Source organism: Mytilus edulis, chromosome 3, assembly GCF_963676685.1.
Source record: "Mytilus edulis chromosome 3, xbMytEdul2.2, whole genome shotgun sequence".
In the NCBI taxonomy this organism is placed as follows: domain Eukaryota; kingdom Metazoa; phylum Mollusca; class Bivalvia; order Mytilida; family Mytilidae; genus Mytilus; species Mytilus edulis.
The window spans coordinates 81,947,216-81,974,035 of NC_092346.1; the positions used below are offsets into that span (position 1 = coordinate 81,947,216).

The following is a 26,820-nucleotide window of genomic DNA, read 5'->3' on the forward strand; positions in this document are numbered from 1 at the left end:
ATTTTGTGTACATTTTGTGTGTGTAAAATGTGTATAAATTTATTGATGAGTAACCCGCCTTTTTATTTTATAGATCGTTTATCGAAGCTAGAAAAAAATTAATTACACTTTGGATTCAGTACGCTGAATTGTTTTGCCAGACATGAATAGTTTTTATGATAAAAATATATTTTAAAAGTTATACAATGAAACATACTGACCTTGCAATGATTTTCTCGATAACACATGATTAACAGACTTTAGCCAACCCGATTAACAGACCAACCACCCATATAGCCGCATACTCAATATAGATTAACCGACCAATCTCTTGGTTTTCCCGAGTGACCGCAGTATATATGTCAAATTTCCATTCTCAATTTTATCCTCTACTTTAAATGAAATTAAAATACTAAGGATGTTGTATATTCTTACCCTATTTTGATCTGACACCGAGAGACCTCAAGACATTTCCTGATTACAATGACTTGTAATAAAAGAAGTTGAAAAGCTTTAAACTATGCAGTCAGAGATGCAACTAATCGTTGGACCTGTCAGACCTAAGGGGCAGAATTTATGCAGGTCCGGCAAAACTCGTTGCTGTGCAGGACCTGATGGACGTCAATATTTTAGTCTGCTTGGGTCAGCCAAAACTTAATTCCCCGTCGGTCCTGGCAGAGTATTTTGTTTATAAAATTGTGAATTTACAACCACGTTGCATGATTAGATAGAACAACATTTAAGGCTTCGATTAAATAATAGAAATCGGGAGTTCAAACTGTTTTAATGATAACTATTATAGCCTGACACCTTCCAAATATCCTTCCTTAAAAAATAAAAATAAAACCTTTTGCAGTATAAATTTCAGTTTTGAAATCGTATGTTTGACATCGTTAATTTATTGAAATATTTATATCAAACGCAGTTATTTAACAGAGAATACACACCATTGGTTTGAAAAATGACGTAACTTTAACCTCCGTAGCAGAGTTCAAAAAATCTATGGGTCACTGAATATTCACAATATATTTTATTTTTTAAACTTTTCTTTCAAATTAGTTTTAATCCAGAAACCAGGTGCTCCGCAGGGCGCAGCTTTATACGACCGCAGAGGTCGAACCCTGAACAGTTGGGGCAAGTATGGACAAAACATTCAAGCATGATACAGCTCTGAATTTGGATTGTGATCAAATTTTTGACATTACATGTTTTTTTTTTACACAAAACAAATGCCAAGATTTTACAAATCAATTAAAGATTTCTTCTTCAAACTTTTTAAATCTAAAATTAAATAGTTGACACAGCATAGGTTTCTGACACAGAATGAATGTGGTCTAATGAACTTAAGTTTTTTTTTGCCTTTGAGCAAATCACTATGCTGTTGAATATTAATCCTCTCAAAAAAATGTTTGAAGAAATTTTCTTTTTATTTATGAAATCTGAAATGAGAAAAATTTAACCCCCCCCCCCCCTTTTTTTTTCACATCCCCGTTTCCCTTTTTCAAAACTGATATCAATTCAAATTTCTAATGGAGTTTGCAACAATAACTACTCATTTAAATACATCATAAAATATTAAGATGTAAAAAAACTGCTTGTTATCACTGAATGGTAAAGATTATTTAAATTTATCAGTTGGTAGTAAAAAGTGTATATACATTGTATATTGTATATAACAAAGATTTAAGTTGATTCTGGACAAAGAAAGATAACTCCAATTAAAAAAAATTCTTGCTATTGCACAAATAGGATATTTCTTGCTTACTATTCTGGACAAAGAAAGATAACTCTAATTAAAAAAAAAATTGCTATTTCACAATATTGTGCAATTAGATATTTCTTGCCATTGCACAATACTGTGCAATTGAAAAGACTTGCTATTGCACAATACTTAATATAATAATTTTAGATCCTGATTTGGACCAACTTGAAAACTGGGCCCATAATCAAAAATCTAAGTACATGTTTAGATTCAGCATATCAAAGAGGCCCAAGAATTCAATTTTTGTTAAAATCAAACTTAGTTTAATTTTGGACCCTTTGGACTTTAATGTAGAATTTGAAATTTGAAAACAGGACCAAAAATGAAGAATCTACATACACAGTTAGATTTGGCATATCAAAGAACCCCAAGGATTCAATTTTTGATGAAATCAAACAAAGTTTAATTTTGGACCCTTTGGACCTTAATGTAGACCAATTTGAAAACTGGACCAAAAAAACTTCAATAATCAAGAATCTAAGTACATTTTTAGATTCAACATATCAAAGAACCCAACCGATTCATTTTTTGTCAAAATCAAACTAAGTTTAATTTTGGACCCTTTGGAACTTAATGTAGACCAATTTGAAAACGGGACCAAAAGTTGAGAATCTACATATACAGTTAGATTCGGCATATCAAAGAACCCCAATTATTCAATTTTGATGAAATCAAACAAAGTTTAATTTTGGACCCTTTGGGCCCCTTTTTCCTAAACTGTTGGGACCAAAACTCCCAAAATCAATACCAACCTTCCTTTTATGGTCATAAGCCTTGTGTTTAAATTTCATAGATTTGTATTTACTTATACTAACATTATAGTGCGAAAACCAAGAAAAATGCTTATTTGGGTCCCTTTTTGGCCCCTAATTCCTAATCTGTTGGGTCCTAAACTCCCAAAATCAATACCAACCTTCCTTTTGTGGTCATAAACATTGTGTTTAAATTTCATAGATTTCCATTTACTTAACCTAAGGTTATTGTGCAAAAACCAAGAAAAATGCTTATTTGGGCCCTTTATTGGCCCCTTATTCCTAAACTATTGAAACCAAAACTCCCAAAATCAATCCCAATCTTTCTTTTGTGGTCATAAACCTTGTGTCAAAATTTCATAGATTTCTATTAACTTAAACTAAAGTTATGGTGCGAAAACCAAGAAAATGCTTATTTGGGCCCTTTTTGGCCCCTTATTCCTAAAATGTTGGGACCAAAACTCCCAAAATCAATACCAACCTTCCTTTTATGGTCATAAACCTTGTGTTAAAATTTCATAGATTTCTATTCACTTTTACTAAAGTTAGAGTGCGAAAACTAAAAGTATTCGGACGCCGGACGACGACGACGACGACGACGACGACGACGACGCCGACGCCAACGTGATAGCAATATACGACGAAAATTTTTTCAAAATTTGCGGTCGTATAAAAAGTAAAAACATTGCCTGACTGTACCTTAAGTTGAATATCTATATCCAAATTCAATTAATTAAAGCTGTAATCCATGATCACAAATTGAATGCTTTGTTTACAATTGTTGAAAGCCATGTGCTTTTTAGCGGGAAAATTCGGGAAACCCCTTCACAGGAAACAGTTACATTTCATTGTTATTTATAGACATATTACAAAGTTTTTACATAGATTATTTTGAGTAAAAATATAGGTCTGGCAGAAATGTGATGGGTCTGGCAAAACTTCGTACCCTGTAGGCCCCAATGTCTGACAGGAAAAAAAAACTGTTTGCATCTCTGTGCAGTATCAAATTTAAACAAGAGATAAACAATGCAGCCTATGAGTCATATAAAAAATCATAACTTCCTGATACAGTAATAAGACACAATTAGCTACATATAAAACAAACCTGCAGCATTCAACAAGTCCAACAAGAAAGATCGCTTTTCCCCTTCTTCTACCCACACAACTTTTTGCGTAATATTCTCACTAGTACTTCCAACTCTGCCAACAGCCAAGAAAATGTAGTTTTCCAAGAAATCACGTGCCAGAATCTAAAATTCAATAACATGACCATATATATTTTAACAGATACAGTGATCAAAGTTTATTTAAAAGACAAGATTGCACACATTGTGCTAAGCATTCTGCCATTGTAATTCAAAGTATCAAAAGACAGGAGCAAATGTCCAACTTATCAAAAGTGCTGAAAAATTAAGTCATTGTGTTCAATATTACTGGCGAAATATGTGATGATTTTTTTTAAAGTTCATTCAACATATTGAAATATTTAAAGTATCAGCAAACAGAAAACATGCTTACACGTAACAACTCGTCAATGTCAATCTGCTGAAGTCATTCTGTTCAGTGATTCCTGAGAAAGTAGGACATAAAATTTGTTGGATGAACAGACAAGAAGTCTGCAATAAAGCTTAAGAGTGGGGGCATGGCTGGTTTCATGGGTTACTTTCTTTATTACCTGTTTTTATAGCTTTGGCACTTGATTTAAATTTTACCTCTCGCTAAAATCTGTAAAATATTATCCAACATTATGACTCTATCTATCTGACAAGTCTGTATATCAAGTCTTTATAGGTTAAGATTTTTCTTTAATCTGCACAATTTTGATTTGTACATTGATATTTACCTGAATTTCCTTGGGGAATGTGGCACTGAACATAAGTGTTTGTCTTGTACCACAAGCTGGCATAGTATCTTTCTCAACAATTCTTCTAATCTGTGGTTCAAATCCCATGTCTAACATCCTATCAGCCTCATCAAGAACTAAAAATCTGCAATGGAATAAATGCATTGCAAACTAAACAAAATATCATATGATGTACTTTACAGTTTAAAATAGCAAAGATAGGGTTACTCTTCATGATGCTGGTTATTTAGGTTTCCTTATCCTTCTTGTTCCTTAAAAAGAGAGCACTCCCTGAAATGTCTTGCTTGTATAACTGATCATGTCTGAATTCTAAGTTGAAAGAATAAGAAAGGTTTTACTACTGGTAACTCATTTAAGAATTGAATGCTTCTTTTTGTAAATTCATTGGGGTGTAAAAGTGTTGACCGAAGTACATTTTGTATGAAGCGCAGAAGCACTTCATTCTAAAAATGTGTGCATGGTCAACGCTTTTACAACCCTAGGAAATTACAAAAAGAAGCATTCAATACTTATAATTACATTATTTAGCTCATATCATGCAAACACGATTTCTATAAAGTTTTTCTTTAAATTACCTGTTCACTTTATTGTGGGACCTCATGTCAACATGAATGTTACATTTCATTGTGTAATGAATGTCAATTTCAGGACGCGAGATTGCTGTTAGCCAATCAAAATAATGTATCATAATGAAACATACATGCAATTATATGCTTAACATTATCAATTACTTTGAAAATGAAGTCATGGTCAGATAAACCCTGCTTGACAAAGTGACAAACATGTACACCTTACAACCATTCCATACACTAAAAGATAATTGACTGATTGCTTATAGTATTTGAGAATTACCAAAATCACAGAAATTTTACACTGACCAATGAACAATGAGTCATGAAAATGAGGGCAAGTTAAGATGAACCCTGCCAGATGGACATGTACACCTTACAGTCATTCTAAACACTTAAATATAATTGACTGATTGCTTATAGTAAACTATATATAGATATGAAATGTCCATAACTACCTTCTGAAATATATAGCTTCGAACAAATAGTTATAAAAGCTGCCAGCTTGTAATTTATAGCATCCTTGTAAAATTAAAATTTTGGAGAACCAGAAACTCTTTTCAAACTTTTGTCTCAAACACTGTTTTTGGGTCTTTTTTTAACTTTTCACCAAACAAAAATAATTTATCAAAGCATTTCTGTTTTCACTATCAACAATTTCTGAAAACTTACTTGCAATGATCAAGACCAATTTTCCCTCTTTCAATCATGTCAACAAGACGACCAGGTGTGGCCACAAGGAGATGGCATCCTTTATCAAGATCTCTCATCTGTGATCCTATATCTGCACCTCCATAGACTACACAGGGACGTACTCGGGCACGATAAGCAAACTACAAGTATAGAACAACAATTCAAATGTTAGAATGAAAAATCGTGGTAATAAACAAGTTTTATAGGAATCAGAGGTTTCCAAGATCTCTGCAATGTCCACTTATGGAAACTTAAAAAAATCATTACACTACTCAAATAACAATTCTTAGTTGTTGCCATTCTGTATGGCAATTAAGCCTAAAGATTTAAAATGTATTACAAATGTATATATCCCATTCATTCATGTACTTAGTCAAGCTTATACATTGATTAGGCAAAAATTTGTTAAGGGTTCTGTCACCTAAAAAGTGTAAAAATTTTAAGCTCATTCACAATATTAACCAGATGCTCCGCAGGGCGTAGCTTTATACGACCGCAGAGGTTGAACCCTGAACGGTTGGGGCAAGTATGGACACAACATTCAAGCTGGATTCAGCTCTAAATTTGGATTGTGATTAAATAGTTGACACAGCATAGGTTTCTGACACAGAATGAATGTGTTCTAATGAACTTAAAATTTTTTGTTTTCTCTTAGAGCAATTCACTATGCTGTTGAATATTAATCCTCTCAAAAAAATGTTTGAAGAAATTTTCTTTTTTATTTATGAAATTTCAAATGAGAAAAATTGAACCCAATTTTTTTAATCACATCCCCCTTTCCCTTATTCCAAAACTGATCTCAATTAAAATTTCTAATGGAGTTTGCAACAATAACTACTCATTTAAATACATCATAAAATATTAAGATGACAAAAAAACTGCTTGTTATCACTGAATGGTAAAGATTATTTTAATTTATCAGTTGGTAGTATAAAGTGAATATACATTGTATATTGTATATAACAAAGATTTAAGTTGATTCTGGACAAAGAAAGATAACTCCAATTAAAAAAAAATCTTGCTCTAGCACAATATTTTGCAATTAGATATTTCTTGCTTACTATTCCGGACAAAGAAAGATAACTCTAATTAAAAAAAAATTTGCTATTTCACAATATTGTGCAATTAGATATTTCTTGCCATTGCGCAATACTGTGCAATTGAAAAGACTTGCTATTGCACAATACTTAATATAATAATTTTAGATCCTGATTTGGACCAACTTGAAAACTGGGCCCATAATAAAAAAATCTAAGTACATTTTTGGATTCAGCATATCAAAGAACCCCAAGATTTCAATTTTTGTTAAAATCAGACTAAGTTTAATTTTGGACCCTTTGACCTTTAGTGTAGACCAATTTGAAAACAGGACAAAAAATGAAGAATCTACATACACAGTTAGATTTGGTATATCAAAGAACCCCATTTATTCAATTTTTGTTGAAATCAAACAAAGTTTAATTTTGGACCCCGATTTGGACCAACTTGAAAACTGGGCCAATAATCAAGAATCTAAGTACATTTTTAGATTCAGCATATCAAAGAACCTAACTGATTCATTTTTTGTCAAAATCAAACTAAGTTTAATTTTGGACCCTTTGGACCTTAATGTAGACCAATTTGAAAACGGGACCAAAAGTTAAGAATCTACATACACAGTCATGACAGTTAGATTCGGCATATCAAAGAACCCCAATTATTCAATTTTGATGAAATCAAACAAAGTTTAATTTTGGACCCTTTGGGCCCTTATTCTGTTGGGACCAAAACTCCCAAAATCAATACCAACCTTCCTTTTATGGTCATAAACCTTGTGTTTAAATTTCATAGATTTCTATTTACTTATACTAACGTTATGGTGCGAAAACCAAGAAAAATGCTTATTTGGGTCCCTTTTTGGCCCCTAATTCCTAAACTGTTGGGACCTAAACTCCCAAAATCAATACCAACCTTCCTTTTGTAGTCATTAACATTGTGTTTAAATTTCATTGATTTCTATTTACTTAAACTAAAGTTATTGTGCGAAAACCAAGAATAATGCTTATTTGGGCCCTTTTATGGCCCCTAATTCCTAAAATGTTGGGACCAAAACTCCCAAAATCAATACCAACCTTCCTTTTGTGGTCATAAACCTTGTGTTAAAATTTCATAGATTTCCATTCACTTTTACTAAAGTTAGAGTGCGAAAACTAAAAGTATTCGGACGACGACGACGGCGACGACGGCATCGCCGACGACGACGCCAACGTGATAGCAATATACGACGAAAAAATTTTCAAATTTTGCGGTCGTATAAAAATTCAAAGAATCAGCAAACAGGATGTAGTTATCTGACATTTAAAAAGTACCTACTGACCAAGTATAAAGTCATTCTGTTCTGTAGTACATGAGAAATGTGTGTAAAGTTCATACAACATATTGAAATAATTAAAAATCTGAAAAGTGCTCATACGTTATAACTCATCACTGTCAAGTTGAAGACAAAATATGAAGTTGTCCTGTTCAGTGATTCCTGAGAAAATATTTGTTGAACAAACAGAAAGGTCAGGGCAACTGAGCCCCACTTTATAAGTGGAAGTTTAATATCATACTTTGAATTTTTCTCTGGCTATTCCAAGAATATATCAATGGGCTCATATTATCATCATGAGATGACAATAAAGGCCTGCCTTTTAAAATTGGGGGCAACAGTAAAAAAAAATTTGAAAGAGACCTCAAAAAATTAAATATTTTGTTTGTGATTACATCTACAAATTTTCAACATTTTCATTAAAAAAAATTACGTTTTTGAATTGGTTTACCTTTCTAGCTTCATCATAGATCTGTGAGGCCAACTCTCTGGTTGGAGCCAAAACCAAAGCTAATGGAAATTGTTTCCTTCTTCCATACTGTCTTCCCTGTAATAATAAGTATGGATCTTAGTTGTGATTTTAGCAATACTATATTTAGTTTATAACTCAATAAAATGCTTTGCTGAGCGCAGCCTGATACAACTGCCGAGGTCAAACCCTGAACAGTTGGGGCAAATTTGGACACAATATTCAAGCTTGATAATGTCTAAATTTGGATTGTGATCAAATTTTTGACATAATATAGGTTACTGACCAAGGATCCGGAAATTTTTTCACCTAATTTCGGTCATTTTCATATAACTTAAAAGTTGGTGCCCCTTTTCAAAAACAGATTGTCAAAATCTCATTACTGCATAAGTATGCTCCTACTCGTAGCATCAACGAACTTGTTTAACTGTTGCATCGCGTTTACTTCATGAATTATCCTACCATTTTCCTAAAATCAAGAGCAATTAAGGGAAGGCAACAGTTTAAGAATAAAATGATTTTAATGACTCAAAATCGTAATTTTCTCAGTCATCGTTTACGTTTCTTTCGATTCTGAAGTCGAAATTCAAACCGGATGTAATGCGACAATACTAAAACGAACAATTCCGGACTTATTCCCGGGATTAGTTTTGTTTATCAAATTATCACAGGAAACATCGTTTTTTTAATATTTTACCTTTAATAGTGTAAGAATATTAATGAAAATAGTTGCACTTGCTTTATTTAGCAAGAAATCATTTTAAATTTACGATTTAGTGTCAAATCTGCGGAAGAGAATTTTAGGCATGCGTATCATAGTAAACAAAACACGTGTGTTAGTAGTGAAAAAAATCTTTTTTCTACGTAAATTAAATCAAGTTTTAATTTAATTTTAAATCATAATTGACAATTGTCTTAGCTGAAAAGTAATTGAATAATGAAGACAGTTGGTATTGAATTTTAATTTCTTTATAATATTAGTTCGGAGCTTGTGATTAATAGCCAGGTGTGAATTAAAAACACAGGTAAAGAGATTAGCGATCATTAGCCAATAGCTCCCCGAGGCACTATTATAGCTATTAGGAGGGCCCTCAGGATTATAACACTTTACTGGAGTGGCAGTTTAATTACATAAAATCGATAACAAAATAAAAATATGTTTAAAATGGCGATTTGAAACTCAAATTAAACGAAATGACCGAAATTATTTCTTTTGAAAAATAAAATTGACCTAAATCCCAATAAATGATTTAGGACTTTTGAGTTTCCAAATCGGTCATGTCTGGCATATATGACCGTTTCCGGACCCTTGTTACTGACACAAAATAAATGTGGTCAAAGATCTTACAAATTTATTGTGCAATACTGTGCAAGTAAAGATTTCTTCTTGAAACTTTTCAAAAATTCGAAATTTTAATTTTTTTCTTCTTCAAAAATGTGAATCTCCTCTAAAAAAAAATGGAAAAAATCCCCCCCCCCCCCTTTCCAAACTATTTGAAACCCCTCTTTCAAGCAATAACCCCATAACTCAATCCCAGCCTTTCCTTTGTAGTATGGAACCTTGTAGTACAATTTCAGAGAGATCCATACACTTAAACACAAGTTATTGTCTGGAAACTAGAAAAATGCTTGTTTTTGGCCCTTTTTGGTCCCTAATTCCTACATGTTTTGGGCAATTAACCCCAAACTCAATCCCAGCCTTGCCTTTGTGATATGGAACCTTGTGGTACAATGTCAGAGAGATCCATACACTTACACACAAGTTATTGTCTGGAAACTAGAAAAATTAAATAAAATGCTCCGCTGGGTGCAGCTTGATAAGACTGCAGAGGTTGAACCCTGAACAGTTGGGGCAAGTATGGACACAACATTCAAGCTTGGTACAGAATTTTGTGATTAAATATTTGACACAGCATAGGTTTCTGACACAGAATGAATGGGGTCTAAGAACTTAAAATTTTAAATTGGACATTAACCTTTTATGGTCCAATATCCAAAATCTAAATACATGGTTAGATTCGGCATATCAAAGAACCTCAATAATTCATTTTTTAATGAAATCAAACAAAAAAAAAAGTTTAATTTTGGACCCTTTGGACCTCAATGTGAACAATTTAAAAACGGGGCCCAAAATCCAAAAACTTAATAAACGGCTAGATTCAGCATATTAAAGAATCCCAAGAATTCAATTTTTGATGAAATCAAACAAATTTTAATTTTGGACCCTTTTGACCTCAATGTGGACAAATTTGATAATGGGGCCAAAAAATCTAATTTGGTATTTAAATTAGAAAGATCATATCATAGGGAACATGTGTACTAAGTTTAAAGTTGATTGGACTTCAATTTCATCTAAAACTACCTTGACCAAAAACTTTAACCTGAAGCGGGACGAACAGACGAGCGGACGAAAGGACAAACAGACCAGATAACATAATGCCCCTCTACTATCATAGGTGGGGCATAACCTTGACCAAAAACTTTAACCTGAAACTTCATTATCATTTTCTTTGTTCAGTAGACTGTGCAATTGGGGTCAAAAATCTAATTTGGCATTTAAATAAGAAAGATCATATTATAGGGAACATCTGTACTAAGTTTGAAGTTGATTGGACTTCAATTTCATCTAAAACTACCTTGACCTCAACCTTAACCTGAAGCAGGACGAACGGACAGACGAACAAACGGATGCATAAAAAGTGTAAAAGCTACAATAAATCCTACTGACCAATTCCAGAAAGTTCAAATAAAATTGAATCAAAATTAAGACCACAAATAAAACATTTATTTTTGGGGGAAAACCTGATTTAGGCCTCCTATAGGACATATTTTTTAGCTATGCATATCCATTGACACAATACACAAAGCGGTTACCAAGAAGGTTTATGAATTTTTCTTATTCAAACTGGGAGAGAAGTTCAAAGAACCATGCAAGTCAGCCTTAATTTTGTACCAAGAAATATTGTCTGAAAATTTCAAAAGGATTGGTCTGTAATTCGAATGTTTGTGAAAAAAAAACCACTGTGTCCCTTTGATGGAAGGAACTTTAAGTCATCAACTATGGATCTTTCATGCTTCTTTCATATAGATAAAGATTTACCTCTTGTGCAGTTTGTTCAGCAGGTCCATTCTCATACACACGATTCAAAATTGGCACTAAAAATGCAGCAGTCTTTCCAGAGCCTAAAGCACACAAATTAGATGATGTACAATATAATTACTCAAGGGTTAAACAGTTATGCATTGCAAATTCATTTACATAGTTACTGTATTAAGTGAAACACAAAGTTTTGAAAACTACAATTTCACTGGCCTTATTGGGTGTGTTGTTGTCTTTTCATGTTTTAGTTATGCTATTGTCTTTCTTTGACTAATAGTTCTTTATTGACCCTTATAGTAATGCTATTGTCTTTCTTTGACTAATAGTTCTTTATTGCCCCTTTTAGTAATGCTATTGTCTTGCTTTGACTTATAGTTCTTTATTGCCCCTAATTAGTAATGCTATGGTCTTTCTTTGACATGTAGTTCTTTATTGCCCCTAATTAGTAATGCTATGGTCTTTCTTTGACATGTGGTTCTTTATTGATTCTTATAGTAATGCTATTGTCTTTCTTTGACATGTAGTTCTTTATTGACCCTTTTAGTAATGCTATTGTCTTTCTTTGACTAATAGTTCTTTATTGCCCCTTTTAGTAATGCTATTGTCTTGCTTTGACTTATAGTTCTTTATTGCCCCTAATTAGTAATGCTATGGTCTTTCTTTGACATGTAGTTCTTTATTGCTTCTTATAGTAATGCTATTGTTTATCTTTGACTAATAGTTATGTATTGACCCTTTTAGTAATGCTATGGTCTTTCTTTGACTTAGTTCTTTTTTGACTCTTATAGTAATGCTATTGTCTTTCTTTTACTTCTAGTTCTTTATTGCCCCTAATTAGTAATGCTATGGTCTTTCTTTAACATGTAGTTCTTTATTGATTCTTATACTAATGATATTGTCTTTCTTTGACATGTAGTTCTTTATTGACCCTTTTAGTAATGCTATTGTCTTTCTTTGACATGTAGTTCTTTATTGACCCTTTTAGTAATGCTATGGTCTTTCTTTGACATGTGGTTCTTTATTGATTCTTATAGTAATGCTATTGTCTTTCTTTGACATGTAGTTCTTTATTGACCCTTTTAGTAATGCTATGGTCTTTCTTTGTCATGTAGTTCTTTATTGACCCTTTTAGTAATGCTATTGTCTTTCTTTGACATGTAGTTCTTTATTGACCCTTTTAGTAATGCTATTGTCTTTCTTTGACATGTAGTTCTTTATTGACCCTTTTAGTAATGCTATTGTCTTTCTTTGACTTATAGTTCTTCATGGACTCTTTTAGTAATGCTATGGTCTTTCTTTGACTGATAGTTCTTTATTGACCCTTTTAGTAATGCTATTGTCTTTCTTTGACTTATAGTTCTTCATGGACTCTTTTAGTAATGCTATGGTCTTTCTTTGACATGTAGTTCTTTATTGACCCTTTTAGTAATGCTATTGTCTTTCTTTGACATGTAGTTCTTTATTGACCCTTTTAGTAATGCTATTGTCTTTCTTTGACTTATAGTTCTTCATGGACCCTTTTAGTAATGCTATTGTCTTTCTTTGACATGTAGTTCTTTATTGACCCTTTTAGTAATGCTATTGTCTTTCTTTGACATGTAGTTCTTTATTGACCCTTTTAGTAATGCTATTGTCTTTCTTTGACATGTAGTTCTTTATTGACCCTTTTAGTAATGCTATTGTCTTTCTTTGACATGTAGTTCTTTATTGACCCTTTTAGTAATGCTATTGTCTTTCTTTGACATGTAGTTCTTTATTGACCCTTTTAGTAATGCTATTGTCTTTCTTTGACATGTAGTTCTTTATTGACCCTTTTAGTAATGCTATTGTCTTTCTTTGACATGTAGTTCTTTATTGATTCTTATAGTAATGCTATAGTCTTTCTTTGACATGTAGTTCTTTATTGACCCTTTTAGTAATGCTATTGTCTTTCTTTGACATGTAGTTCTTTATTGACCCTTTTAGTAATGCTATTGTCTTTCTTTGACTGATAGTTCTTCATTGACTCTTTTAGTAATGCTATTGTCTTTCTTTGACTTATAGTTCTTTATTGACCCTTACAGTAATGCTATTGTCTTTCTTTGACTGATAGTTCTTCATTGACTCTTTCAGTAATGCTTTTGTCTTTCTTTGATTTATAGTTCTTTGTTGCCCCCCTGGTATGTTCTTTTCTGCGAAAATCTTAAAACAGTTCAAATATAGAAGATTTTTTTTCAAACAAATACAGTCTAACATAAGTTATAATTATTATTTTAAACAATATTTTTTTGCAGTTACTTTTTTAAAAGTCTTACCTGTTTGTGCACAAGCCATTAAATCTCTCTTGTTTAGTACAATAGGAATAGAATATTTCTGTACAGGTGTAGGTTTACTGTATTTGGTCAGTATAATATTATTTCTAATAATTTCTCCCAAAGTTGTTTCCTCAAACTGCAAAAAAATAACATAATTCACGTATGACTGCTTATAATTGCATCAGCTGTAATTAGACAGAATAAGTTGAATAAAGAACTAGTGTGTTTCTAATATTTACAAGAATGAAATACTGAATACCAATACTTTTCAGTAATCAGTTTGTTTCATTCAAGTCAAAATAAGCTACAAAATAAATTGATGATAAAATATTTACTTATCAATTAGACCTAATTTGTATCTGATTGACCTTAGGTGGAGATCATGTGTGCACATGTGCTTAACATGAATAATTGACCCTTTCAAAGCTACACAAAATCAAATGCTCCGCAGGGTGCAGCTTTATACGACCGCAGAGGTCGAACCCCTAACGGTTGGGGCAAGTATGGACACAACATTCAAGCTGGATTCAGCTCTAAATTTGGATTGTGATTAAATAGTTGACACAGCATAGGTTTTTGACACAGAATGAATGTGGTCTAATGAACTTAAAATATTTTTTTTGCCTTTGAGCAATTCACTATGCTGTTGAATATTAATCCTCTCAAAAAAATGTTTGAAGAAATTTTCTTTTTATTTATAAAATCTGAAATGAGAAAAATTTAACCCCCCCCCCCCCCCCCCCCCCCATTTTTTTTTCACATCCCCCTTTCCCTTTTTCCAAAACTGATCTCAATTCAAATTTCTAATGGAGTTTGCAACAATAACTACTCATTTAAATACATCATAAAATATTAAAATGTAAAATAAAGTGCTTGTTATCACTGAATGGTAAAGATTGTTTAAATTTATCAGTTGGTAGTCAATCTGAATGGAACTTATATCTGATCATTAATCAACCAATGAACAATTATATACTACATTGGCCTGAATATCTGCAAGGACTCTAATCAGATGAGCTAAGAAGGCAAGATCCATCAAAAAGTTTGTTGAATTTAATAATGAGACTTACAGTATCTACACATTTTGGTACATTTTCTCCTGTGGCTTCTACAGGAATATCATCATACTTGTCAAAGTTTATGCCACTATTATTACCACCGAACAGTTCACTGAAATCAAAATTTTAAATTAGTTTAAATTCATTATAAAGATACAATATCCCACACTGTAAAACAAATAATGTATAGAAATATAGTATCACTGTTTTTATTTTTTCTCATTCTTTTTATATTCAAATTAAACAGACCATTACCATTAGGAAAATATTTCAATTCCATACAAAATAAAAAAAATTTTTTTTACATTTAACAAGCATTCTGAGAGTTTTGCATGGCAATACATACATGTAGTCCCCTACCGTTTAAAAAGTAATTGAACTGGAACAAAATGCTAACTTGGTCTATAATTTGTCATGGTGTAAACTATATAAGAAATATCAAGTCAATATCTTCAAGCATGACCAAAAAAAGTGTGGAAAACTGATAATTTAGGTGAATTTTCTAAGTCCAAGGACCATAAATCGCACAAATCATCAGACCTAAACAAAATTCGTACTTGGTCTGTGCCTTGTCATGATAAAACTTTTTACCAATTATCAAATCCTTATCTTTCAAGCATGACAAGATAAACAGCTGCGCCATGAGCGCATGATACGCCCGTCACATTTTCAAAGAATAAAGATCAATAAAGTTCAATTAATTCTCAATGTCATATTAGAAATTTATGAAAATCAAAACGGAGCTTACATCAATAGATATAAACCAGGTGCTCCACAGGGCGCAGCTTTATACGACCGCAGAGGTCGAACCCTGAACAGTTGGGGCAAGTATGGACAAAACATTCAAGCGTGATACAGCTCTGAATTTGGATTGTGATCAAATTTTTGACATTACATCGGGTTTTTTTTTTACACAAAACAAATGTCAAGATTTTACAAATCAATTAAAGATTTCTTCTTCAAACTTTTTAAATCTAAAATTAAATAGTCGACACAGCATAGGTTTCTGACACAGAATGAATGTGGTCTAATGAACTTAAAAGTTTTTTTTTGCCTTTGAGCAATTCACTATGCTGTTGAATATTGATCCTCTCAAAAAAATGTTTGAAGAAATTTTTTTTTTATTTATGAAATTTGAAATGAGAAAAAATTAAACCCCCCCCCCTTTTTTTTCACATCCCCGTTTCCCTTTTTCCAAAACTGATATCAATTTAAATTTCTAATGGAGTTTGCAACAATAACTACTCTTTTAAATACATCATAAAATATTAAAATGTAAAATAAAGTGCTTGTTATCACTGAATGGTAAAGATTGGTTGGTAGTAAAAGTGAATATACATTGTTTATTGTATGAAACAATAAAAAAAACTTCATCAGCAACATTTTATATTGGCAAATTTCCAATGAAGTTATTTACATAAAGTTATTGGCAAATAAAAATAGAAAATGACATCATAGTCATGTCTGGCAAATGTCCAACATACATTATCTAAAAACATTTTAGATAAGATAAGGAAAAAAAGCTTCATCAGCAACATTTTATATTGGCAAATTTCCAATGAAGTTAATTACATAAAGTTATTGGCAAATAAAAATAGAAAATGACATCATAGTCATGTTTGGCAAATTTCAAACATATATTATCAACAACTTTTCTATACAAAGAAAGATAACTCCAATTGAAAATTAATTACTATTGCACAATATTGTGCAATTAGATATTTCTTGCTATTGTGCAATACTGTGCAATTGAAAATTTCTTGCTATTGCACAATACTTGATATGGAATCCTGATTTGGACCAACTTGAAAACTGGGCCCATAATCAAAAATCAAAGTACATATTTAGATAAAGCATATCAAATAAGCCCAAGAATTTAATTTTTGTTAAAATCAAACTTAGTTTAATTTTGGACCCTTAGACCAATTTGAAAACTGGACCAAAAATTAAGAATCTACATACACAGTTAGATTTGGCATATCAAAGAACCCATTTATTCAATTTTTGATGAAATCAAACAAAGTTTAATTTTGGACCCCCATTTGGACCAACCTGAAAACTAGGCCAATAATTAAAAATCTAAGTACATTTTTAAATTCAGCATATCAAAGAACCCCAAGGATTGAATTTTTGTTAAAATCAAACTAAGTTTAATTTTGGACCCTTTGGACCTTAATGTAGACCAATTTGAAAACAGGACCAAAAATTAAGAATCTACATGTACATACATAGTTAGATTCGGCATATCAAAGAACCCCAATTATTCAATTTTTGATGAAATCACACAAAGTTCAATTTTGGACCCTCTGGACCCCTTTTTCCTGAACTGTTGGGACCAAAACTCCCAAAATCAAACCCAACCTTCCTTTTATGGTCATAAACCTTGTGTTTAAATTTCATAGATTTCTATTTACTTATACTAAAGTTATGGTGCAAAAACCAAAAATAATGCTTATTTGGGCCCCTAATTCATAAACTGTTGTGACCTCAACTCCAAAAATCAATCCCAACCTTCCTTTAGTGGTCATAAACCTTGTGTTAAAATTTCATTGATTTCTATTTACTTATACTAAAGTAATTGTGCGAAAACCAAGAAAAATGCTTATTTGGGCCCTTTTTTGGCCCTTAATTCCTAAACTGTTGGAACCAAAACTCCCAAAATCAATCCCAACCTTCCTTTTGTGGTCATAAACCTTGTGTCAAAATTTCATAGATTTCTATTCACTTAAACTAAAGTTATAGTGCGAAAACCAAGAAAATGCTTATTTGGGCCCTTTTTGGCCCCTAATTCCTAAAATGTTGGGACCAAAACTCCCAAAATCAACCCAACCTTCCTTTTGTGGTCATAAACCTTGTGTTAAAATTTCATTGATTTCTATTCACTTTTACTAAAGTTAGAGTGCGAAAACTAAAAGTATTCGGACGACGACGACGACGACGACGCCAACGTGATAGCAATATACGACCAAAAAATTAAAATTTTTGCAGTCGTATAACAATTCACCAAAGTTTCATGAGAATTGCTGACAGCATTTTTGAGTTATTGTCTGAAAACTGGAAAATCCCCCCTTTTTTAATGAATAAAACCCAATAACTCAGAAATGTAAAATGTAAAATTTATAAAATTGTAAAGGGAGCTTACATCAATAGATATTAACAATTCACCAAAGTTTCATGAGAACTGCTGAAAGCATTTTCGAGTTTTTGTCCAAAAACTGAAAAATCCCCCTTTTTTATTATGAAAACCCTATAACTCGGAAACGTAAAATCTAAAATTTAAAAAATCAAGAGGGACCTCATGTCAATAGATATAAACAATTCACCACAATTTCTTGCAAGTTGGTGAAAACATTCTTGAGTTATTATTGTCTGAAAACTGGAAAATCCCCCTTTTTTTAATGAATAAAACCCCATAACTCAGAAACGTAAAATCTAATATTTATAACTAGAGGCTCTTGAGAGCCTGTGTCACCCACCTGTATTTAATGATGCATTGGAAATCATGTATTAAAAGGTTAAAATCATAATTCATAGTATTAGATATTAGACATTTTTATTAGATACTATAATGATATCTAAGATAATAACAAATAAATCGGGAATATGTCCATGGGACAGAGATGATGCCTCCGCTTGCATATCATATAAAGTTATAAAGAAACACAACTTTAGTAACAGTAAAAGTGACACCACCGAAATTCCAACTTGATCTGTATTTATTGGTAATAAGCATTGTGTAAAAGTTTCATAACATTTGGTACAGGCAAACTAAAATTAGAGAATGGAATAAAAAAATTCAGCAATTTTTATGTTTATAAAGAGGCATAACTCAAGAACTGTAAAAGTGACGCCACCCAATTTCAAACTTGATCTGTATTGTGTGGTAATAAGCATTGTGTACAAGTTTCATAGCATTTGGTAGAGGCAAACTTCGGTTAGAGAACGGAAACAAAAAATTCAGCAATTTTTCCATTTGTAAAGGGGCATTACTCTAGAACGCTTCAAGTGACACCACCAAATTTCACACTTGATCTGTATTTTGTAGTAATAAGCATTGTGTATAAGTTTCATAGCATTTGGTTGAGGCAAACTAAAATTAGAGAATGGAATCGAAAAATTCAGCAATTTTTATGTTTATAAAGAGGCATAACTCAAGAACTGTAAAAGTGACGCCACCCAATTTCAAATTTGATCTGTATTGTGTGGTAATAAGCATTGTGTACAAGTTTCATAGCAATTGGTTGAGCCTAACTTCGGTTAGAGAACGGTAACAAAAAATTCAGCAATTTTTCCATTTGTAAAGGGGCATTACTCTAGAACGGTTAAAGTGACATCACCAAAGGAGTATTTTCGATAAGGTCATAAAATGGCCCCCTTTTTTAGTGTAAATTTCAAATTCGGATTTATTTCCCAATATCACGATAAATTATAGCTAATACATTGACTAGATAGGATATAAGCCATTTTATTGAAAATTTCACGTTTTTGCGTTTCATTATGACGTCACAAGTTGTACTCATATTGATTTTTCACGAAAAAATCAATAAAAATGGGTTAATTTCCATAGATTATTGGACAGGAAACATAGAGCGCATACGTCGACAACAAAGATCTTTTAAAATAATGTTTGTGAAGACATCTCACATGTCTTATTTGAATATTAAGCTTGTCGACGCCTGCGCTCTATGTTTCCTGGTCCTTTATTTGGTTGAAATCAAGCTGATTTTGTCAAATTTCACAAAAGTCCCTTATCTTGACCTTTTTGGGATGTAAAAATCAACGTGTTAGAATTAAACTTTGACAAAAACAGTTCTGTTTAACTTTCTCATATGTCTTTAAGGCAACTTAAAGCATTTATTGTCTTGTAACTATGAACTTTATAATTGGGGCCAAATATGGTCCTTACCGAACTTACTCCTTTCACACTTGATCTGTATTTTGTGGTAAAAGCATTGTGTATAAGTTTCATAGCATTTGGTTGAGGCAAACTAAAGTTAGAGAACAGAAAAGAAAAATTCAGCAATTTTTTCCATTTGTAAAGGGGCATAACTCTAGATTGGTTAAAGTGACGCCACCAAAATTCAAACTTGATCTGTGGTTGTGGTTATAAGCATTGTGTATAAGTTTCACAACATTTGGTTGAGGCAAACTAAAATTAGAGAACGGAAACCAACTTTGGGACGGACGTACAGACGGACAAGGGTAAAACTTACTGCCCCCTCCCCTACGGCAGGGCATAAAAAAGTGTGGAAAATTGATTTACCGGACTGACAGTTGGACAGACAGTTTAACACCCATTTATGAAAATACAGGAGATGCAGATAATCGAACCTATTGCAACTATGGTGCTGTTTAAAATCAAGACTAAATCTAAGATTTCATGTCAGACCTTAGTGACCAACTGACGGATTGCAAACCTAAAGGCCCTTTCAACTTTGTCAGTAGGGAACTAAAAATGAATAAAATTCTATTTATCCTTAATTTTGAAGTTCACAGATTTCATCTACCCATCACAACAATTTTAACCCTTATCAGAAGATCAAATATCTAACAATCTAATTTGCATATGGGTATGGTCGATTGATTTTGAAATGGAACTTTTTTGTAGTTTTCTACACCTGATCATATTTCATGGGACTAAAAAAAAATTTATTCTGAAAACCAGTAATATATCTACCCTTAAACTGAAAACTAAAGCAGGATATTTTAATTGATTTTAGGTATTAATGAATTTCTATATACTTTTCGAGTCTGTCATTTCTAGGAAGAGGAACAGTCCAGTTGTCCTTTGTGGCCTCAGGGTAACCTCCTTCAGGACTGTTATATTCAGTTCTATTGTCCCAACGATTATTTATCTGCAAGCCACTGTCACGGGCCTGACCGCCTCCTCTACCCATATCACGTCGATTGTAGTTCTGGTATCCACCAGCTCCATTTGCTCCACCACGGCCACCATCAAAGCTAGTGTTGTAGCCACCACGGTTATCACTGTATGGTTGGCGAGAGTCATCTTTGAGAGCATCCCATCTGGAGCTGCCTCCTGCATATCCTCCAGAGAAAGGTGGTGCACTGCCCTGTCTGTTCATTCTATCACCACCACCTCCACGGCCATATCTGAAACAAAGATTACAAATTTTGTTTTCAGTGGGATAATTTCTAATATTTTTTTTTCTTTTAGTTATATCTGTTAAGTCGCTAGTTACATGAAGAGTCTTGTAATATTTGCTTGAAGGTTAAAAAGCTTCTGAGCAAATAAAAAAACCTGGTTCTTCTCTAAACCAATGTTACAATATTACAAGCATTTTAACTAAAGCAACAGGGAATAGTTTGAAGAAGATGTTTGAGCACTGATTTTTATAATTTAGAGAGACAACAAAATACCAACCCTCCTTGGTTGCCCTGATAACCTCCTCCACGATTGTTATAGTTGGTGTATCCTGCCTGGTTTCCTTGGAAACCACCTTGGTTATAACCTCCTTGACCTCCTTGGTATGCTCCACCTTGGTTACCCTGGTATCCTGCTGAGTAACCACCTCTTCCTCCACGATTGTAAGAACTATATCCACCACGATCATTTCCCATGTCTATAAACATTAAATATTTTGTCATTGCTTATCATAAATTAAGGGTTCTCTTTCTTATGATAATCAAGGAAACCTTGATGGTTAATCTACTAATTGTACAATATTTTAAGGTCTTTTGGTATAAAATACTAGGAATTACTTAAGTGGGTATCCTAAGGCAATTTTTCATATTTGTTATTTAAAAATCAAAATATGCTGTTTTTCAGAGGGAACAATATGGCAAGTTATCGCACCGCGGGTAAATTATCACGTTGTGATTGGTTTAAAGACGTCACGTGGTAACCCCCTATGAGACCGTAGGGGGTTAGTAAATTTCATAGGGGGTTCATGACGCGTTAATGGTGACGTCATCTATTAATGTTGTTGTGTTTCATTGTTTATTTTTCAACATAACGCAGCAGAAAAAGTCCAGCGTGCGATAAATTCGTTATACGGTTAACTACTGACCCCCTACAAACCATAGAGGGTGAATAAAATCCAGAGGATTCGGCCTCCGGCCTCACCCCCTATGAATTTTACTAACCCTCTATGGATCCGTAGAGGGTCAGTAGCGAACCATATAACTTATATTATTCAGTTCGGAAAACTCACTAATCAAAAGTAGCTTGTATTGTTTTGATCTTAACTTCTGAATAATTTCCCTGTAATCAAAAATTAACTTTCGCATTGAAAATCTTTTTCTGTTTAATCGAAAGGCAATTTTTCAGACCACATTAGTTTTCTATTTAAAATCTTACAACCCTCACCATGCAAATAACTGAAATTTGATCTCTCCCTAATGAAAATTGACAACATAAGAATATTACAAGTCTGTTCAATAACCAATTTTCAAAATCAAGATGAACATTTTGCTAATCATTTAAATATAATCCACCATCCCACTTTTTAATTTTCATATTTAATGACAAAGGGTCATGGAACCTTAAAGACCATAAAAACTTGAGCATAAGTTGACCTGTCTATAAATAAGTGCATTTTTGTTAAAAAGTCAATAAATTAAAAGTGTGTAACTCATCCCATGCACAATATCTAATCATTTAGAAATTGAAGAAACATTGGGACAGGTTGGGTTTCTATGGCAGTTCTGTCCTTCAATTTTTGTGTTTATACATTTCATATTCTTTATTGGGATGATTGAAGAAATCAAGAAACCCTAAACAACTAATTCATGATCAATTAAACTCCTAACAGTTGAATTTGCCCCAGCTGTCACTTAAATATTTCACATCTTAAAGGAAAACTATTATTTTAAACCACTTAATAAAGGGTTAGCTATGTCAATCAATATCATGATAACCACCCTTGTATTTAATATTTAGATGAAGTGGTATGGGTCTTTCAAATCTTATACTGTTGAGCAATTTTATATAGTAAGCAATCAAAAAAAAAATTAATTATATTTTGTAGGGTCATATCCTTCATATTCTTGTTTTGAGCACTTCTTGTGATTTATAAAATAACCAATGGCAATACACAAAATGAAAACAATGGGGAATTCAATACAAAATATGAATCAAAATAGCTAACAGAGAACTAAACACATCAGTAGGGCCATAAAAAAGAATAGGTTTGTTTGCCCAAACGCTACCTACCCAGAATAAAGCTGCCTACTCAAATTCTTTTATTGTCCTGATTTGAAGAAGTTTTTTTTTAATCATATAGGCACCCGATACTTCAATTTCTCTTTTTGAAAAAAAGAAAAGAAAATGCCTACCTACCTACCCACTGTCTCCACCTTTGGGTAGGGTTTGGGCAAACCAAAATATTTTTAATTGTGGCCTAGTGCTCTTTTGTTTTCAATGAAGATTATATATTCAGAGACTTAAGTTAATTTTGCTTCCAATACCAGATTCCTGGAAATTACTTACGATTACAAACATTTTTTGTTAACTTCCAAAACTGAACTTCATGACATGATGTCATAAGGTGACATGATGTCATAAGGTCTTTTTTTATATTTAATATGAAAATTGGAATGTAAACATATTGATTCAATATCTACCTGTTTCTAGTTCCATTCCATTTTTTGTTGTTAAACTGTCCTTTTGTTCAAGTCCATCTATTAAAATTTTTTTGTGTTCTAGTTAATAATCAAAATTTCAGTAATGTTTATCAGCAAAATTTACTGCCAATTTTCTTTAAAAGGACATAGTTCCAACTCCTTAGAAACCCATCCTAAATTAGACAGGTTCAGTTTTTTCTTTCTTTTCTTACCTGTATATTTAATAAGTAGTTCTAAAAATACACAACTTTCACTGCATGTTTTAAACATATAACAGAATTTTGGTCCATCACTGTCACTGATGTAAATCAACCCGACAAGAAAAAAGATTTGCAATGACACAAAGTTCACCGAGTTCACAAATACTTGTATCCAGATTGTGTCAAAAAAGAATTGATTTCTAATACATAATCATTTAGTTTGATAATGTATTATGACGACTTTGATGCAACAATTACCTAAAAAGTTTTCAAAATGAAGGACCAGACAGGTAAGTCATTGATCTAATCTATCAGACTTTAATTGGTTGATTAGACATTTTTTGGTGTCCAAGAAAATTATTCAAGGACCGGGTTGACTGACCAAATATTTGGTAAATTATCTTACTTGGTTGACTATAGCTCTGTGGAGGTCCTCCATTCATAGCATATCCTCCACCACCGCCTCCTCGGTTGTAGTTTGGTGGCTGATAAGCACCTCGGTTTCCACCCTCTGTAAATACATCATATACAATCAGAACTTTTAGCTTAAAATCTTTATATAGAAATACACAAGTAAACACATAGTGCAATGACTTTAATCTGAAGTTCTATTGACAAAGGTTCTATTAGCAACAGTCTTACAGAAAATAAATAATCATTTAGTCTGATTTTCTATAATGATTTTAATATTGCTCATGGAAGAGAAAATGACACAGTTGTTATAATGTTTGTACATTACGTCTGTATTGTTGATATAAAATGATCATTTTTGTGCAGTATACTATTGTGAAAGTACTTTTATCAGTTGGTAGGAATCATGGTTTGAGCAAAATTTACATGTTGGTGGGTTTTAAATTGATGGATTTTAATTTCAGAGAAGTATTTGAAGCCATCATGACTGAAGATTCCTGAAAATAAACCATACGTAAAGGTTGTTTAATAATAATTTGCAGGACATTGCAAAATCATGTTCGCCTAATTATATATAATTGGTCCATCTTTCATCAATCAAAACTTATATATCAAGAGAATTAAAAGGTCTCTAGCCGTACAGTTTAGTGACTTTTGTCGGGTTTTTTTGGAATAGCATGTGGGTAAAATCCTGTCTGAAGCAGCTGGTCTGAAGTTGTATATAAAAATTCCATGAATTTACTAATATGCGATGTACTCTCTAGATAATATGACGGTATCCATGTAGTCAAACCTACATGGGAATCTTTTCATGTAATGATTTGTACAACAGTTTTTGTTGGTCACTTAAATTCATGGCCATCCACAAAAACCAAATACCATGAAAGTTTGTACCCTATGAATAAAAGTATGTTTACAGTATTCAGTGAACCCTTTTTTTCTAAAATGAAATCATCCTAAAGGTAGTTGTGTATAAAAAGTAAATCTGACATTACCAAAGATCTTTTTCAGTGCAGACACCAGAGGCGTTATGAACATTACCGGTAAATGTGAATCTGATAGTGATATTAGCAAAGGAAGGTCTACAACTTCAATGTTTTAGATCAAGTGTCTAGTTTCTGGTGCATTTTTATGGGGGTTCAAAATAATGTCTTTTTTGGTTGTTGCTGTCTTTCAATGGTAACAGATTGAAATTACACAATGAGATATGGAACAACTGTGCATGATGATTATTTTTCAATTGTACTAAGACAACCTTCTTTTCAGTTTACTAAATGTACTTGGTTTTCTTTGAAGTTGTTGTCTCTTTTTTGTACTCTAGGAAATATAACAGACAGTGCTGTAAACTTATTTAGGCCTATTAAAATACAAACCTTTTTGGTCATTCTGCGGGGGTGGGACATTGGGTGGTGGCCCTTGTCCAGCATTTCTCACATGGGGCGGGACATAACGGGACCCAGAGTCATTTAAATCTTGTCCTTGTTCTGCAAAGAACAGTTTGGACGTAAGTCATTGAACACACGCCACCAAGATAAATATTTATATTGTTAATGTTATAGGTGCACAGTAATTTCTACCAATATCCAAGAAATTGAAGGTCTTCATTAATTTTTACTGAGTATTTTCAACTCCTTCAAGTAAAACTGGTAACATATGCATGCAGACTGTTTAAGAGGAATCGAAATATTAGGCAACTTCATTTCAACTCTTACTCATATGGAAACATTAATAACAGGTTATACTATATACCTTGTAACCATCTCTGTGAAAATGTCATTTCTAGTAAAGTTAGCATTTGTATCTTTCGAAAGCCTTATGGAAAAGGACAAGTTCAAGCTTATTCTCAGCTGATGAAGTAGTTTCAGCAAAGATGCTTGAAATAAATTACTTTGAGTATCAACTGATGACTATAAACTGCCAATTGATGATAAAAGCTCACAAAATTATACTTTCAACATTTGAGCTAAATTTGTGGGCTAGTGCAAATAATTGTACATTTTGAAATTTTAAATGATTTTTAAAGAAAAACAACTCAAATTATCATTTAACCAATCAGGCTTATGAGTTACCAAAATACATGTTTAATCATTTTCCATCCGTTAAACAGAAGACTAGGAGGTGTTAAATCTATCTATTTATTTATTTCACATTATAACTTTTTCTCAAGACAAGTCAAGATGTCAAAATGATGACTATAAGGAGAACTTGGATGTCCATTACACAAATCTCAAATAATTCCAATTGTAGTGGCATATTTTGAAAATCAATAACTAAAAAAAAAATGCTGCTGAAGTTTCAGGCAACACATGTTTAAGTCAAAGACATGCCACAATTTCAAAAGGATTAAAACAATGTGTCAAAGATTGATGAGATTTCCAAGTTAAGATACATTTGTTAAGTCTAAGGCCAGTTTTATGAAATCTAGGGTTAAAACCTAAAATATGGCACCCTCTGTAGTCTGGTTGTTTTTCTAATGCTGTATTTTTGTAAAAAGGTAAATGACTTCTATTGTTAAGCATTCCAAAATATGGTAAGACAGTGCAGTTATCTGCCAATGTTGAGAACACCGATTTTTCTTTTTAAGTTCGGCTTTTAAAACCAAAAATACAATGTAACTGTTTTATTTTTGTTTTTCAATCAAAAGTTAATTTTTAATTTTATTTACCCAAGCGCAACATTATGCACAATTGGCCTTTTAAAACATCTATCATGTCTATTGGTGTGATAATTTAA

At 32.4% G+C, this 26,820-nt stretch overlaps 1 protein-coding gene across 8 annotated transcripts in view; it reads right to left on the reverse strand.

Annotated features, from left to right (window-relative positions):
• LOC139517603 (ATP-dependent RNA helicase DDX3X-like) overlaps positions 1-26,820 on the reverse strand; it is a 43,038-nt gene that overhangs the window by 11,615 nt on the left and 4,603 nt on the right. For 2 of the 8 annotated variants that reach the window (XM_071308832.1, XM_071308830.1), the window contains 12 exons: positions 25,461-25,571; positions 24,083-24,187; positions 23,477-23,533; positions 21,276-21,474; positions 20,633-21,004; positions 14,903-15,002; positions 13,833-13,968; positions 11,539-11,621; positions 8,421-8,516; positions 5,599-5,759; positions 4,337-4,481; positions 3,599-3,743 (listed from right to left, as the gene is read on the reverse strand). In XM_071308832.1, coding sequence (XP_071164933.1) covers positions 3,599-3,743; positions 4,337-4,481; positions 5,599-5,759; positions 8,421-8,516; positions 11,539-11,621; positions 13,833-13,968; positions 14,903-15,002; positions 20,633-21,004; positions 21,276-21,474; positions 23,477-23,533; positions 24,083-24,187; positions 25,461-25,571 — 1,710 coding nt within the window. The remainder of the gene's footprint in view (positions 1-3,598; positions 3,744-4,336; positions 4,482-5,598; positions 5,760-8,420; positions 8,517-11,538; positions 11,622-13,832; positions 13,969-14,902; positions 15,003-20,632; positions 21,005-21,275; positions 21,475-23,476; positions 23,534-24,082; positions 24,188-25,460; positions 25,572-26,820) is intronic. The other 6 variants (XM_071308837.1, XM_071308833.1, XM_071308831.1 and 3 more) reach the window with 3 other exon arrangements.